A 15,091-nucleotide genomic window follows, 5' to 3' on the forward strand; every position below is an offset into this window, starting at 1 on the left:
ATAAATTTTTGAGTGAAACAATATGATATTGTATAGTAAAATTTACTGTGGCAGAAGAAAAAGTCTTATTTAAATTAACTCTGAATTCCATGCCTAAGTTTACTACATATTTTTCATAAGGAAAATATTTGGCCCAAGAATTCAGTGTTAACACTGGGAAGTAGTCCTATAGACCCTTTTCTATCATGGTAACTGTAGCAAGCTACTTTATCAATAGATAACCTTTAATAGATGTTGTTAAAGTGAAGATTCTTTTCCCAAAATATATACCCAGGCTTAAGCTTAGGCAGAAATTGTTAGAGACCTAGCTATGAAGGATTTTTCAGCAAATTCTGTCTTTCAGGAGGATTTTCCAACTTTGCTTACCTAAATTCTCTACATTTGTCATTATTCACTTCTGTTCAGTTGTTCAGTCATGTCTGACTCTTTGCGACCCCATGAATCGCAGCACGCCAGGCCTCCCTGTCCATCACCAACTCCCGGAGTTCACTCAAACTCATGTCCATTGAGTCGGTGATGCCATCCAGCCATCTCATCCTCTGTCGTCCCCTTCTCCTCCTGCCCCCAATCCCTCCCAGCATCAGAGTATTTTCCAATGAGTCAACTCTTCGCATGAGGTGGCCAAAGTACTGGAGTTTCAGCTTTAGCATCAGTCCTTCCAAAGAACACCCAGGACTGATCTCCTTCAGAATGGACTGGTTGGATTTCCTTGCAGTCCAAGGGACTCTCAAGAGTCTTCTCCAACACCACAGTTCAAAAGCATCAATTCTTTGGCACTCAGCTTTCTTCACAGGACAACTCTCACATCCATACATGAGTACTAGAAAAACCATGGCCTTGACTAGATGGACCTTTGTTGGCAAAGTAATGTCTCTACTTTTGAATATGCTGTCTAGGTTGATCATAACTTTCCTTCCAAGGAGTAAGCGTCTTTTAATTTCATGGCTGCAATCACCATCTGCAGTGATTTTGGAGCCCCCAAAAATAAAGTCTGACACTGTTTCCACTGTTGCCCCTTCTATTTGCCATGAAGTGATGGGACCAGATGCCGTGATTTTGTTTTCTGAATGTTGAGCTTTAAGCCCACTTTTTCACTCTCCTCTTTCACTGTCATTACCCTTATTCAATTTGACATATAAAATTTTTCTTGTATCAATTATTAGAGGAGAAACTAAAGAAATAAAATAACAGAATTAGATCTTTTAAATATTTTATTTTAATGCTCATGTTGTCCTCTTCCTAAGTTTTAATTTTTCTTTGATTAAACTTGCTAGAAGGGAAGAGATTTTTAGAGCTAGGTCTCTAATTCTCTCTTTTTATTTCTTAATTGTTTAGTTTCACCTCTATATTATTTCATGACTCCTCCTAGAGGGGTTTTCAACTTGAATAGATGGCTTAGTGCATGTCTTTTCTTTCCTTTTAAAATAATCGATGCATTTAGAAAGTCACAGTCTTAACAGTAGAGGAATTATCCCACCTACAGTGACTATCCAAACTGTCCACTATGCTTAGGTACCATCTGTTTTTCTTTTATCAAAGTCTTAACTTTTTTTGTTCCAGTGCTCCCACCTACAATAATCAGTCTCACCTTCCTGTTGGATCATTCTCATCATTCTAATATATTCTATATATTTTTAAATCAACAAATACGTAGACAAAATAGATCCATTACCTTGATTCCTCTCAATTCTTCCAGCCACTGGATCATCAAAAAAGCAAGAGAGTTTCAGAAAAACATCTTTCTACTTTCTTGACTATGCCAAAGCCTCTGACTGTGTGGATCACAACAAACTGTGGGAAATTCTGAAAGAGATGGGAATACCAGACCACCTGACCTGCCTCCTGAGAAGCCTATGTGCAGCTCAGGAAGCAACAGTTAGAACTGGACATGGAACAACAGACTGTTTCCAAATAGGAAAAGGAGTCCGTCAAGGCTATATGTTGTCACCCTGCTTATTTAACTTATATGTAGAGTACATCATGAGAAATGCTGGGCTGGAAGAAGCACAAGCTGGAATCATGATTGCCAGGAGAAATACCAATAACCTCAGATATGCAGATGACACCACCCTTATGGCAGAAAGTGAAGAACTAAAGAGCCTCTTGATGAAAGTGAAAGAGGAGAGTGAAAAAGTTGACTTAAAGCCCAACATTTAGAAAACTAAGATCATGGCATCCAGTCCCTGATGGGTAAATAGATGGGGAAACATGGTATGAAAGTTAACTATCACTTCATGGTAAATAGATGGGGAAACAGTGGCAGACTTTATTTTGGGGGGCTCCAAAATCACTGTAGATGGTTTGACTGCAACCATGAAGTTAAAAGATGCTTGCTCATTGGAAGAAAAGCTATGACCAACCTAGACAACATATTCAAAAGCAGAGACATTACTTTGCCAACAAAGGCCCATCTAGTCAAGGCTATGGTTTTTCCAGTAGTCATGTAAGGGTGTGAGAGCTGGACTATAAAGAAAGCTGAGCACTGAAGAATTGATGCTTTTGAACTGTGGTGTTGGAGAAGACTCTTGAGAGTCCCTTGGACTGTAAGGAGATCCAATCAGTCCACCCTAAAGGAGATCAGTCCTGAATGTTCATTGGAAGGACTGATGTTGAAGCTGAAACTCCAATACTTTGGCCACCTGATGCAAAGAGCTGACTCATTGGAAAAGACCCTGATGCTGGGAAAGATTGGAGGTGGGAGGAGAAGGGGACAACAGAGGATGATATGGTTGGATGGCATCACCGACTCAGTAGAGATGAGTTTGGGTAAACACCGGGAGTTGGTGATGGACACGGAGGCCTGGCGTGCTGCAGTCCATGGAGTTGCAAAGAGTCAGACATGACTGAGCAACTGAACTGACTGATAATACTTATTGTTGACTAGTGGGCCTGTAAAAATAAATAAGAAGGATATACTCACTTAAGTTTTGAAAATATGAATTTTATGAAAGTTAACTATCTTTTCAAATTTAAAATAGACATACTTTCAACCCAGCAATTCCACTTCTGTGAATAAATTCCATAGATAACAAAAGTTTCACAAGGATTTTTAATCTCAAAATTATTTTAATAGCATAAAACAAGTGTAAAATCAATCTGCATGCCCACTAGCAAGAAAATAGTTTAATAAATTGTTTTACAGTTATGAAATATTATGCAACTATTATAAAGATCATTATTTTATATTTCCATGTATATAATTTTAGTGAGAAAAGCAAAATGCCAAAAATATGTATAATGTAATCTTTTATAAAACAAAATAATAAAAACTCCTATATATGTGTATGTAAGTTTGGATATGAATTCTATAAACATGGAGAAAAATGTGAAAGGCTATACACCAAGCTATCAACATTGATTACCAAGAAGAATGAGTGGTGAAGATCAACAAAATAAGTGTCTCAGTGAAGAAAAGCATGCAGTGTGAGCCTGCCGATGTAGAAGGATGGGGCAGGGCGTTGTATATACATGCATATGTATGCATGTATGCAACTAAACCCATGATTACTACAGCAGTGGTTAAAAACTTCTGCTTGGCCTTTGTCACCAAAGATCCTAGTTTCTCTTTAATCAGAAAGCCTGTTTCAGGGGCTAGTCTCCCACCTGCATCTCTAGCCTACTCAGAAGAGCTTCTCTACTTAAGAGGTATTTATTTAATGCATTTCTCAATTCCTCTGTGAAAAGGGTCTTTGGCCCCTCTTGGGATTGGAAGCATGGTTCAACATTTTAACATTCACGTCTTTGGATTTCTTCTCTATCACATACTGAGAAATGTCTGGCACCTTAGTGGCCTTTGAAGTCCATTCTTGTGTTCAGGCTTCAACCAGTCAACCAAACAGCAAAACAATAAAAATTAGTTATTGGAGCTAGCACATTGTAAATGGACTCTCTGGTATGTGTTCTCATACTGACAGATTGAATCCAATTTAAAATTTTATTTATATGTTATATTTATTAAGATAAATTCTTTATTTGTAATGTTCATTTAATTATTTTCTCTGCCACAATAAATAGCCCTCTTAAAAGAAAGATCTTTGTTATTTATCTTTCTACCTCTTGTGGTGCCTTAAACATATAAATGCTTGGTAAATATTGTACTTATTTTCATGAAGACAGTGATGGTAAGATCATCATGAACTACTGCAATGGCCTTTCTTCATTGTGTGGGTCTGTACTTACAGATATTTACTATCTCTGGCCCCTGCCCACTCAGTGCCCTCTTTTGTCATTCCAACAACTAAAAATCCATGCCCCCTAATTTCGGAGTGTGGGAGCAGAGGGGTTGGTGCTACTCTTGTTGAGAACCATAAGGCTAGAGTAATTGGAGAAGCCTTTCTAAGGGGCAGCAGTGCCAGTGATAAACCGTGAAGGATGAGTGGATTTCCAAAACTAGAGAAATTGGGACACAAACAGCATGTGAAAGAGGAAGCACCATAATGTAGGCTCTGAAGTGGTGTGTCCATGTTGGAAAATAGTTAGAAACAAAGTTGGATAGGTAGAGTGGAGTTAGAAGGTTGTGGATAGAAGGAGTCTGGCAGAGGTGAAGAAGAGGGAAAAGTACTATTTCATACTGTAATGCATGCTGCATACTACTGCCAAATTAACTTTCTAAAAGCATTGCCCTCTTCAGCAGTCCACTTAACATTGCCTGCCTTTGGCTCTGTGCTCAGGACATTTTATGTCATCTTATGCATGCAACTTTGTCTCTTACTACTCCTTAAAATTAATTACGAATGTCTGATTGGCTGATCAAACTGATAGCCCCCCCTCTTTCTTTGTCAGTATGCTCACTTCATGCTTTTATTGATACATTTCTTCCTGGATAAAACCTTTCATCATTCTGCCTAGGCAACTTCTTCCCATTCTTAGAAGCCTTCTCCCTAATCAGACTGACCCATAGCACTCCACACCATGCTGATATCTCCTTTCTCTGTCTCACAGTATTTATGGCTTGTTGTATGCTGTTTGGCACAGAATTGTATATGGCTTTTCATGCCTCTCATTCTTATGTCTCTGAATAATTTTTATTCGCCTACTAAAGAGCTGTGTAAGGTTAAGGTACATGCCTCACAATATTTTGTAAGTCTCCAAAGCAGCTTTGCTTTTTTTTTTTTTTTGGTCATTTGAAAGATATTGGGCACCCTGAAAGCTCAAATTCTGTGTTTGTACATTTGTAGGTAACAAAATGTTAATACTGCAGCATTATAGTGTTTCTTATATTTAAGTTGTTATTTTTTGTTTCAGTACTCAGTTTAATTATTTTTGAGGGTAAGAACAAAGATGTATATTGGTGTCCCCCACAGTGCTTGGTAGAGTGTCTTGCTTACAGTTACCACTCAGTATTTTAAAATTTGATTGTATTTGATAAGATTTTCATTTGCTTTATCAATGTGCCTCAGGTATAACCATGTTCAGACCATTTGTTTTGTCAACAACAGAGGATACCGTTAGGGCATTTGTACACCCAAGAAAGAATCCTATCCCAGTCCTAGGTATCTTTCTTGAGCCATATTTTCCTTTTGCTAAGTAGTGTCATAGAAATTTGTCTACTGTACTAAATCAGAATGGCACAGTCATAATTACAGAGCCATACTGACTTCAGGTTATTTATTTGAAAAAGAGTAAGTATTGTCATATTTTGATCCTTTGTAGTTTCCAAACTTTTTCTTTCTCTTTAGTCTGCTCAATATTCTTTGCTCAAATGAAGTCCTACCCAGTATTGTACTATATTAATGAAACACCCTCCTTTCCTTAAGGGAGAAAATAGAAGTGGAGAGCAGTAAACGGGAGCCCCACCTTTGTATTTCTCCTCCTTTCTCACTCCCATCCAGAGTACAGCTTCAACATCACTATAACTCATCTAATTTAAAAATGCTTTCTAAAAAAGTGATTGTGAAATTTCATTCAGGAACTTAGTATAAAAATAGAAATATTTTAGTTTTACAGTGATTTTTAAGTACAAAGGAAAATGCTGTGGAATACATTTCTTGTTTCAGCAATAAAAGAGTTAACATACTAAGCAGCAGAGACAGACACTGCAACGGGATAGTGCTTTCTGTCTCTGTCATTTGTGGTTTAAGAAAAGGGGGTGGTGTTCTGCATTTAAAAGGACTTTAATGAATGCTGTCAGTGTTTGTGAGAGCTAATGGTCAGTAAGGGGAAGGAGAGCAGGGGAAAGTCTAGCTGCTTCAGGATAGGTGGATGAGAGTTTGCTCTGATTGAACGGAATGTTCCACCGTGTTTCCTCTTTTTTTCATTGTCCTTTGTTCTTTATAATCTGATATATTGGTATAAAAGTAAATGTAGATATATATGTGAATGTGATTTATTTTCCTTTCAATTTGTTTATTGTGTACAGCAGGGCATATACTTCTCTTGTCTTGGTTGGATGCACAAATCTGTGTGCAGTGCTTTTTGCCCGTTGCCTAGACGATCACTTGGTTTCTCTGAGGATGTCTGGTTCTCGTAAAGAGTTTGATGTGAAGCAGATTTTGAAAATCAGATGGAGGTGGTTTAGCCATCAAGCATCATCTCCTAATTCTACAGTTGACAGCCAGCAGGGAGAATTTTGGAATCGAGGACAGACCGGAGCAAACGGTGGGAGAAAGTTTTTAGATCCATGTAGCCTGCAATTGCCTTTGGCTTCAATTGGTTACCGAAGGTCCAGCCAACTGGATTTTCAGAATTCACCTTCTTGGCCAATGGCATCCACCTCTGAAGTCCCTGCATTTGAGTTTACAGCAGAAGATTGTGGCGGTGCACATTGGCTGGATAGACCAGAAGTGGATGATGACACTAGTGAAGAAGAAAATGAATCTGATTCCAGTTCATGCAGGTTGATTATTTTTTTTACTGTTAGAAATGGGGTGTGGGGGGATATTCTCTATACTGTTTAAAACAATTTAGTATTGTTGTTTAAAATCTATGATTATACATATACATGCCTCTCTCTCTGTGTGTATATATATATATATATATATATAATGGTATGTAATGTGGTTCTTTTACTGGGTTTTTTTAACGTTCTAATATTGATTTTAATTCTAGAAAATTATAAAGACAACAAACAGCTTTCATTTTGAAATATCTTGTGTTCCATATATAGATCTGGCTCTGCCTTGAAAATAATATATGGTAGCAGTTCTATGCATCATGCCTTGTAGTCTGCTTCATTCATGTACCTTCTATAGTCTTATAGCAAAACTATAGGAGACATTTCTGGAGTACAAAAAATTTTATGACATTTCAGTTTGCAACGGATTATAGTCATGTTTTAATTTTAGTTAAAGGTTTTACCAGGAGATGCACAGTGTAGTTGCCAGTAATTTTTATTTACTCCATTGTGGTTGTCAATAATATTTTTCTTATGGTTATTTCTCTTTGTCCTGTGTTGCAGCCCTCTTGACTAATACAGAGAATACAGTAGCACGTCTCTTTCTAAGATGACAGCTACTAATTCCTGTTACCTTCACTTCACTGAAAATTGTGCTATTTAGGGAAATGAAGGATATTCCTTCAGGAAAGTATAAGGGAACATAGAGGAGCTAGATGTGGTCAGCTGGTAAAAAGGGGGCAAAAAGAAGGGGAAATGAGTTTGAAAATTAAAAATTGGTTAAATTCATATGACTTTATCCATCTTCACCCATGGAGCCAGGCTTTACTTTTGAAATGAATTTTCTTCTTAATCAGTATAAACTACTATCACATCTTAAGAAATAAGTTAGAGCCTGAAAGTCACCCTTCTGATTCATCTTAACTCAAAAATATTTAAAGGCTTATTTTTCTAGATTAATTACTGGATCCTTTTTCTTTTAAAATTTCTCTGCAGGTTTTGATAACACTTGTAATTTGTATCTTGGTTATTAATAATATAGGCATCATAAGAGATGGAGACAAAATGAGTTCATATATTCAAGTATCTCTTACTTGGGGATATTTACCACCTTCTCTTCTAATCTTCAGAATATGGAATTCTGAACTGTGGTGTTGGAATAATAACAAATATAGACCAGTCATCTATGCTCATTTGTGTAATGGAGAGAGGGGAATATCTTTACATAGGTAACTAGTATATTTAACTTTTAAAAATTTAATTAGTTCATGATTTAGCATTATATTAAGAGAATAGAAGCCACTGATAATTTTCATATGGAGATCATTTGAATTAATATGGTTTCATTGTTTTGTGTTTTCTTTGGATACTTGTTGCCATAAAAGGCGTGATTTATTTAGTAAAAGGTTCAGGGTTTACCATTTTTGTAAGAAACCAAAGAGTAATCATCTTTGCATTTGAAAATCAATATAATGTATCAAGAATATTTTAACAAAATTAGAGGAAAAAAAGGTTCATTCATTTACCAGTGTAAGTTATAAAAATCTTAACATGTGTCTACTACCTGGAGAGATTATACATATGTGAGGGAGTATAAAATTTATATACATGTATATAATCTTACATTACACACACCTGGGTCACTGTAATTTACTTCCTTACAGCAAAGGTAGTTTGCAAAGCTAATGATTACTGAAATTAAGTTACTCTATTCTTTAGTATCCACATTAAAATGTCATCTTGATGGGATAGTCATTATGACAGAAAAAGATTGCTTTTTTTTTTTGGACTTAGATTGCTGTGTGCATAGTTCAAGAATATATAATTGATGTTTTTATTTGTAGGAGTTATAAAAATCAGAAAATTATATTTTCTAAAATTTAAAATGAATGTAGTTGTTTTTAAAATGCTAATAGAGAAGGTTGAGAAAGTAAATAGTAAGGGAATAAACAGTTCACATCTGCAGTGATCAAACTCTTTCTAAATTATTTCAAAAATAAAATGTACTTAAAATGTCTTCGATTTTTAGATATGAGAGGAAATGTGTCAAAGAAATTTACTATTCCTGGTGGCTTAACATTTCTATCCCAACATCTTTCTGCAAAAAAAGTGAAAATCATTTTAGACTTTAGAAATGTCATTTGTGTGTGTACTTTTACTTTTCCATTTTTCTCCAGATTAAATGTGTCTAATTTTCATATCCTTCTTCAATCCTCCAGCTCTAAGTCTTTGATCTTCATCATGAGGATACATTTATTTGCCACCAGCTTTTTGATTAAGTGAGCAATCTCTCTAGGTGGTTGGCCTTCTACTGTAAACAAATCAAAAACTATCACTGTTAATGTCAAAAGAAGTTACACTGACATTCATCAAATTTTGTATATAACTTGGGAATAGTTCTTTTCCTTACATAGTACTTGCAATAAAATATATAGCAAACATTTTATTTCAGTATACCATAGACGGACATGGCATGATGGGGAGACATATGATATACGTTTCATCAGTTCTATTCAAACCTGCCTGGCTCTTCAACTTATGGTAATTTCTGCTGTCTCACATCTAAGTGATTTAAAAGTTTCTTATCTTTTAACTGATCTTGTGTCTGTAGCTTAGCCACTTTCTCTCCAATGTCGTTACTTTGTTATTAAAATACAAACTTTGATTTTTACACCTTGAGGAATTTTAGGCCCTGAGTAACAGAATTGTGATCTTTTGTGTGAGCAGTAGGTTTCTATGACTGTAACTCAAGATGAATTTTCACCACGGCCAGTCAGGTTTACATGATAACTCGTCATGGGACCATAACATAAATACAGTTTACACTGTATTTGATTGGCCAACTTTGAAATTATGGTATTTTTACATAGTGAAGAAATTTTCATTATCTCAACCTTGTTTATAAAGTTAAACATTTTTTAAATCAGATTATTTTTTAATTTATTTAAAATAGTAGTATTTAAAATACTACTGTATTTTATAAATATCCCAATAAAATAATAGCTAATACTGACTGGGTGTTTAATATCTGTGAGACACTGTTCTAAGCATTTTAGTACTGTGTTACATCATTTAGTCTTCACAGATTTCTGAGTTAGATTGTCACTTGTCATTCTAACTGTAGAGATGAGGCCAGTGAGGCACGGAAAGGTTAAGTAACTTGCTCAAAAATAGTAAGTAAAATGAAACTGCATTTTTAAAAAACTAAAGTTTATATTAACACTTTCAGATTTACAGGAAAATTACAGAGATAATGTAGTGAGTTCCTATATATCCCACACCCAGTTTTCCGTATTATTTCCCTAACAGTTATTAACATGTTCGAATATGGTGCATCCATTACTGTGAACCAATATGATACATTATTATTAACTAAAGACCATACTTTATTCAGATTCCCTTAATGTCTAAATACCTAAAGTTCTTTTTCTGTTACAGGATCCCACCTAGGATACCGATTACATTTAATCATCGTATATCCTTAGGCTCCTCTAGACTGTGACAGTTTCTCAGACTTCCCTTGTTTTTGATGACCTTGGCAGTTTGGGGATTAGTGGTTAGGTATTTTGCAGAATGTCTTACTCAGTTGGGATTTGTCTGATACTTTTCTCATGATTAAACTGGCGTTATAAGTTTTAGGGAGGAAGACCACAAAGGTAAAGTGCCATTTTCATCACACCCAAATCAACGATAGATATCATCAATCTGACTTACAATTTTTGACCTTGGTCTCTTGGAAATAGCTGCATTTTGAACCCAAACCATTAACATGTAAATTTCATGCACAAATACCAGTAGGCAGTTCTCTGTGACTTTTCCTTTAATCACTGAGTTCACTTTGGATTAACATAATACTGATTCATTCTAACCAGTTTTACCTTCTCTCCTCAACTGATTTTCTCAGTGTTCAGTTCAGTTCAGTTCAGTCACTCAGTTGTGTCCGACTCTTTGCGACCCCATGAATCGCAGCCTGCCAGGCCTCCCTGTCCATCACCAACTCCCGGAGTTCACTCAGACCCACATCCATCAAGTCGGTGATGCCGTCCAGCCATGTCATCCTCTGTCGTCCCCTTCTCCTCCTGCCCCCAATCCCTCCCAGCATAGCCACCTCTGACTGATTTACAGGTATAATCTCTTGACAGCCATTTACCCACAGTCATCGGATCCATCGTATTCATCGCTTACTATTCTATTTCAGCAGATATCCTTGAACTCTTCTGTTCCTTGGTCTGTTGATTTGCCTTTCTTTGACTCATCTGGAAAACATTTAGGCCCTTCTCCTCTCCCAGCAAGGGGTTATCTTCATAATATAGCATTTCTCAAGTGCTATCCCTTTTTTCTTGACCCTTTTTTTTTCTCATTAGATGAAGCATTCTTTATTTAATAGAGGTCTAGATTAGGACAGATCTTAATAGGAGCATAAATTTTAAACCCAAGAATTTATGTAGAACTAACTGAAAGTAACTAGCAGTGTCTCTTTCTGTTGTTGACCCTTTTTAATGTTATGTTTTTATGTCAAACATCTTCTTGTTTGAACTAGTCTATTAATTCTGATTCATTTTAAAATTAAAATCTTATACATCTCCACATGAAAAAAACCTTTGCTTCCAGAGATGGCAAAGAAGTTCTGCTATATTGTACCTATATCAAGAAAGGATGTATTGTAATGTCCTCCTCACACATAAGCCCAAGTCATGGATTCCCTTGACATAAGCTATAGAACCTTTCCCCAGAAAACCCTCTGTATGTGTGTGTCTGTATGTGCATGTATGTACACACACATATGTTAAATATTTCATACAGGGTTTAGTTCAGTTCAGTTGCTCAGTCGTGTCCAACTCTTTGTGACCCCATGAACTGCAGCATGCCAGGCCTCCCTGTCCATCACCAACTCCCGGAGTTTACCCATACTCATCTCCATTGAGTCGGTGATGCCATCCAACCATCTCATTCTGTCGTCCCCTTCTCTTCCTGCCCCCAATCTTTCCCAGCATCAGGGTCTTTTCAAATGAGTCAGCTCTTTGCCTCAGGTGGCCAAAATATTAGAGTTTCAGCTTCAACATCAGTCCTTCCAATGAACACCCAGGACTGATTTCCTTTAGGATGGACAGGTTGGATCTCCTTGCAGTCCAAGGGACTCTCAAGAGTCAAGGGATCTCCAACACCACAGTTCAAAAGCATCAATTCTTCAGCACTCAGCCTTCTTTCTAGTCCAATTCTCACAACCATACATGACCACTGGAAAAACCGTGGCCTTGACTAGACAGACCTTTGTTGGCAAAGTAATGTCTCTGCTTCATAAATCCCCTAAAGCCTATCTTTACATTGTATCAATCAGGGTTCTTAGTTTTAAGCAACTGAAACTGACTGGCTGGTTTAAACAGAATAGAAATTTATTGGAATCATTAGTTCCCAAAAAGAATTAGCTTAGCAAAACGGCTAATGGGTTCTAGAGTTGCACAACTGACCTTTGTAAGTCCAAATTTTTAAGGCAGAGGAAACTTTTATGACACTTAACTGCTTATATGTTCATCCATTTGTAACTAGACAGTGAAGTTTTACATTTTTAGAATTGGATAAATTAGGCATGAAAAACAGTGATACAGACATACACACAATCACTCATATGCACAAAGATGTATAATTTGGCCATTTAACTTTAGGGAGTATGTTAGTAGAGAATAGGCTAAGATGATGTAACAAAGATATTCAGAAATGTAGTGTCTCAAATAAAATAGAAGTTTATTTCTCTGTCATCTCACAAATGGGCAAATGGCTCAGGGCAGACAGGTAGTTCTGCTACCCAAGTTCCTTCAGAGACCTAGGTTCCTTCCATACTCTTTCTCCATCCCATAGGGCATTATTCTTTCTTTATGGTCAAAGCTTCCTAAGCTCTCTGTCCACATTCTAGCCTGTGGGATTGAGCAAGGAAAGAACAGGGAGGACATTAAGCTATTAACACAAATTACAGATATCAGTTCTGCGCATGTGCCATTGTTGAAAACCTAGTCACATGGCTGCAGTGAGTAGCTAAGGAGGTTCAGATGTGGTCTCTGCCTGGGTAGCTGTGTGTCCAGGTAAAACTCACTACTGTGGTGCATGTGAAGAATGGTTTGGGGATTATGATCAACAGGGTGCAAGAGGTGAAGACAGCTGGATAGAACTCTTCAGAATCCTTTTGATCTAATTTTTGATGAGTTTTTTTCGATATTGTGTACTTTTTTTTTTTTTTTTTACCATTGAGACATTAGCAAATAGAGATAAGCAGAAATGAAAAAATAAAAATCACTAATTACCCTACCACCTTGAAATACTATTAACAATTTGAGAAAGTGTTCTTCCAGTATATTTTATATGAGTATAGAATAAAAATATGTTTTTAGAAGTGATTTCACTTTCACTTTTCACTTTCATGTATTGGAGAAGGAAATGGCAACCCACTCCAGTGTTCTTGCCTGGAGAATCCCAGGGAAGGGGGAGCCTGGTGGGCTGCCGTCTATGGGGTTGCACAGAGTCGGAAACGACTGAAGTGACTTAGCAGCTGCAGCAGAATAAAAACTGAATTTCATTGTGCATACTGTTTTGCAACATTTTTGCCTTGACTTACTCCTTTCCCTATTTGGAACCAGTCTGTTGTTCCATGTCCAGTTCTAACTGTTGCTTCGTGACATGCACACAGATTTCTCAGGAGGCAGGTCAGGTGGTCTGGTATTCCCATCTCTTTAACAATTTTCCACAGCTGCTTGTGATCCACACAGTCAAAGGCTTTGAAATAGTCAATAAAGCAGAAGTAACATGTTTTTCTGGAACTCTCTTGCTTTTTTGATGATCCAACAGATGTTGGCAATTTGATCTCTGGTTCCTCTACCTTTTCTAAAACCAGCTTGAACATCTGGAAGTTGACGGTTTACATACTGTTGAAGCCTGGGTTGGAGAATTTTGAGCATTACTTTGCTAGCGTGTGAGATGAGTTCAATTGTGTGGTAGTTTGAGCATTCTTTGGCATTGCCTTTCTTTGGGATTGGAATGAAAACTGACCGTTTCCAGTTCTGTGGCCACTGCTGAGTTTTCCAAATTTGCTGGAATATTGAGTGCTGCACTTTCACAGCATCATCTTTTAAGATTTGAAATAGCTCAACTGGAATCCCATCACTTCCACTAGCTTTGTTCATAGTGATGCTTCCTAAGGCCCGCTTGACTTCACATTCCAGGTGTCTGGCTCTAGGTGAGTGATCACACCATCGCGATTATCTGGGTCATGAAGATTATTTTTGTACAATTCTTCTGTGTATTCTTGCCACCTCTTCTTAATATCTTCTGCTTCTGTTAGGTCCATACCATTTCTGTCCTTTATTGTGCTCATCTTTGCATGAAATGTTCCCTTGGTATCTCTGATTTTCTTGAAGAGATCTCTAGTCTTTCCCATTTTATTGTTTTCCTCTATTTCTTTGCCCTGATCATTAAGGAAGGCTTTCTTATCTCTCCTTGCTATTCTTTGGAACTCTGCATTCAAATGGGTATATCTTTCCTTTTTTCTTTTGCTTTTTGGTTTTCTTCTTTTCACAGTTATTTGTAAGGCGTCCTCAGACAACCATTTTGCTTTTTTGCATTTCTTTGTCTTGAGGATGGTCTTGATCCCTGTTTCCTGTACAATGTCACGAAACTCCATCCATAGTTCTTCAGGCACTCTGTTTTATCAGATCTAGTCCCTTTACTCTATTTCTCACTTCCACTGTATAATCTTAAGGGATTTGATTTAGATCATACCTTAATGGTCTAGTGGTTTTCCCTACTTTCTTCTATTTAAGTCTGAATTTGGCAATGAGGAGTTGATGATCCGAGCCATGTCAGCTCCTGGTCTTGTTTTTGCTGACTATATAGAGCTTCTCCTTGTTCGTCTGCAAAGAATGTATAATCAGTCTGATTTTGGTATTGACCATCTGGTGATGTCCATGTGTAGAGTATTCTCTTGTGTTGTTAGAAGAGTAGAGTGTATTTGCTATGACCAGTGCGTTCTCTTGGCAAAACTATTAGCCTTTGCCCTGCTTCATTCTGTACTCCAAGGCCAAATTTGCTTGTCATTCCAGGTGTTTCTTGACTTACTACTTTTGCATTCCAGTCCCCTATAATGAAAAGGACATCTTTTTTGGGTGTTAGTTCTAGAAGGTCTCGTAGGTCTTCATAGAACTGTTCAACATCAGCTTCTTCAGCATTACTGGTTGGGGCATAGACTTGGATTACCATGATATTGAATGGTTT

At 37.0% G+C, this 15,091-nt stretch overlaps 1 protein-coding gene across 3 annotated transcripts in view; it reads left to right on the forward strand.

The window, feature by feature from the left end:
• The window catches only part of KLHL5 (kelch like family member 5), a 93,269-nt gene that overhangs the window by 18,776 nt on the left and 59,402 nt on the right, over positions 1-15,091 (forward strand). The window contains exons 2-3 of one of the 3 annotated variants that reach the window (XM_027544282.1): positions 6,359-6,835; positions 7,963-8,061. The exons of 1 other annotated variant lie outside the window; for it this stretch is intronic. In XM_027544282.1, the coding sequence (XP_027400083.1) occupies positions 6,453-6,835; positions 7,963-8,061 (482 nt within the window). In that variant the 5' untranslated portion in view covers positions 6,359-6,452. Of the gene's footprint in view, positions 1-6,302; positions 6,836-7,962; positions 8,062-15,091 lie in introns of those variants that run through there. One more of the 3 variants, XM_027544284.1, reaches the window with a different exon arrangement.

The sequence above is a fragment of the Bos indicus x Bos taurus genome, chromosome 6 (genome assembly GCF_003369695.1).
Source record: "Bos indicus x Bos taurus breed Angus x Brahman F1 hybrid chromosome 6, Bos_hybrid_MaternalHap_v2.0, whole genome shotgun sequence".
Classification (NCBI taxonomy): Eukaryota; Metazoa; Chordata; class Mammalia; order Artiodactyla; family Bovidae; genus Bos; species Bos indicus x Bos taurus.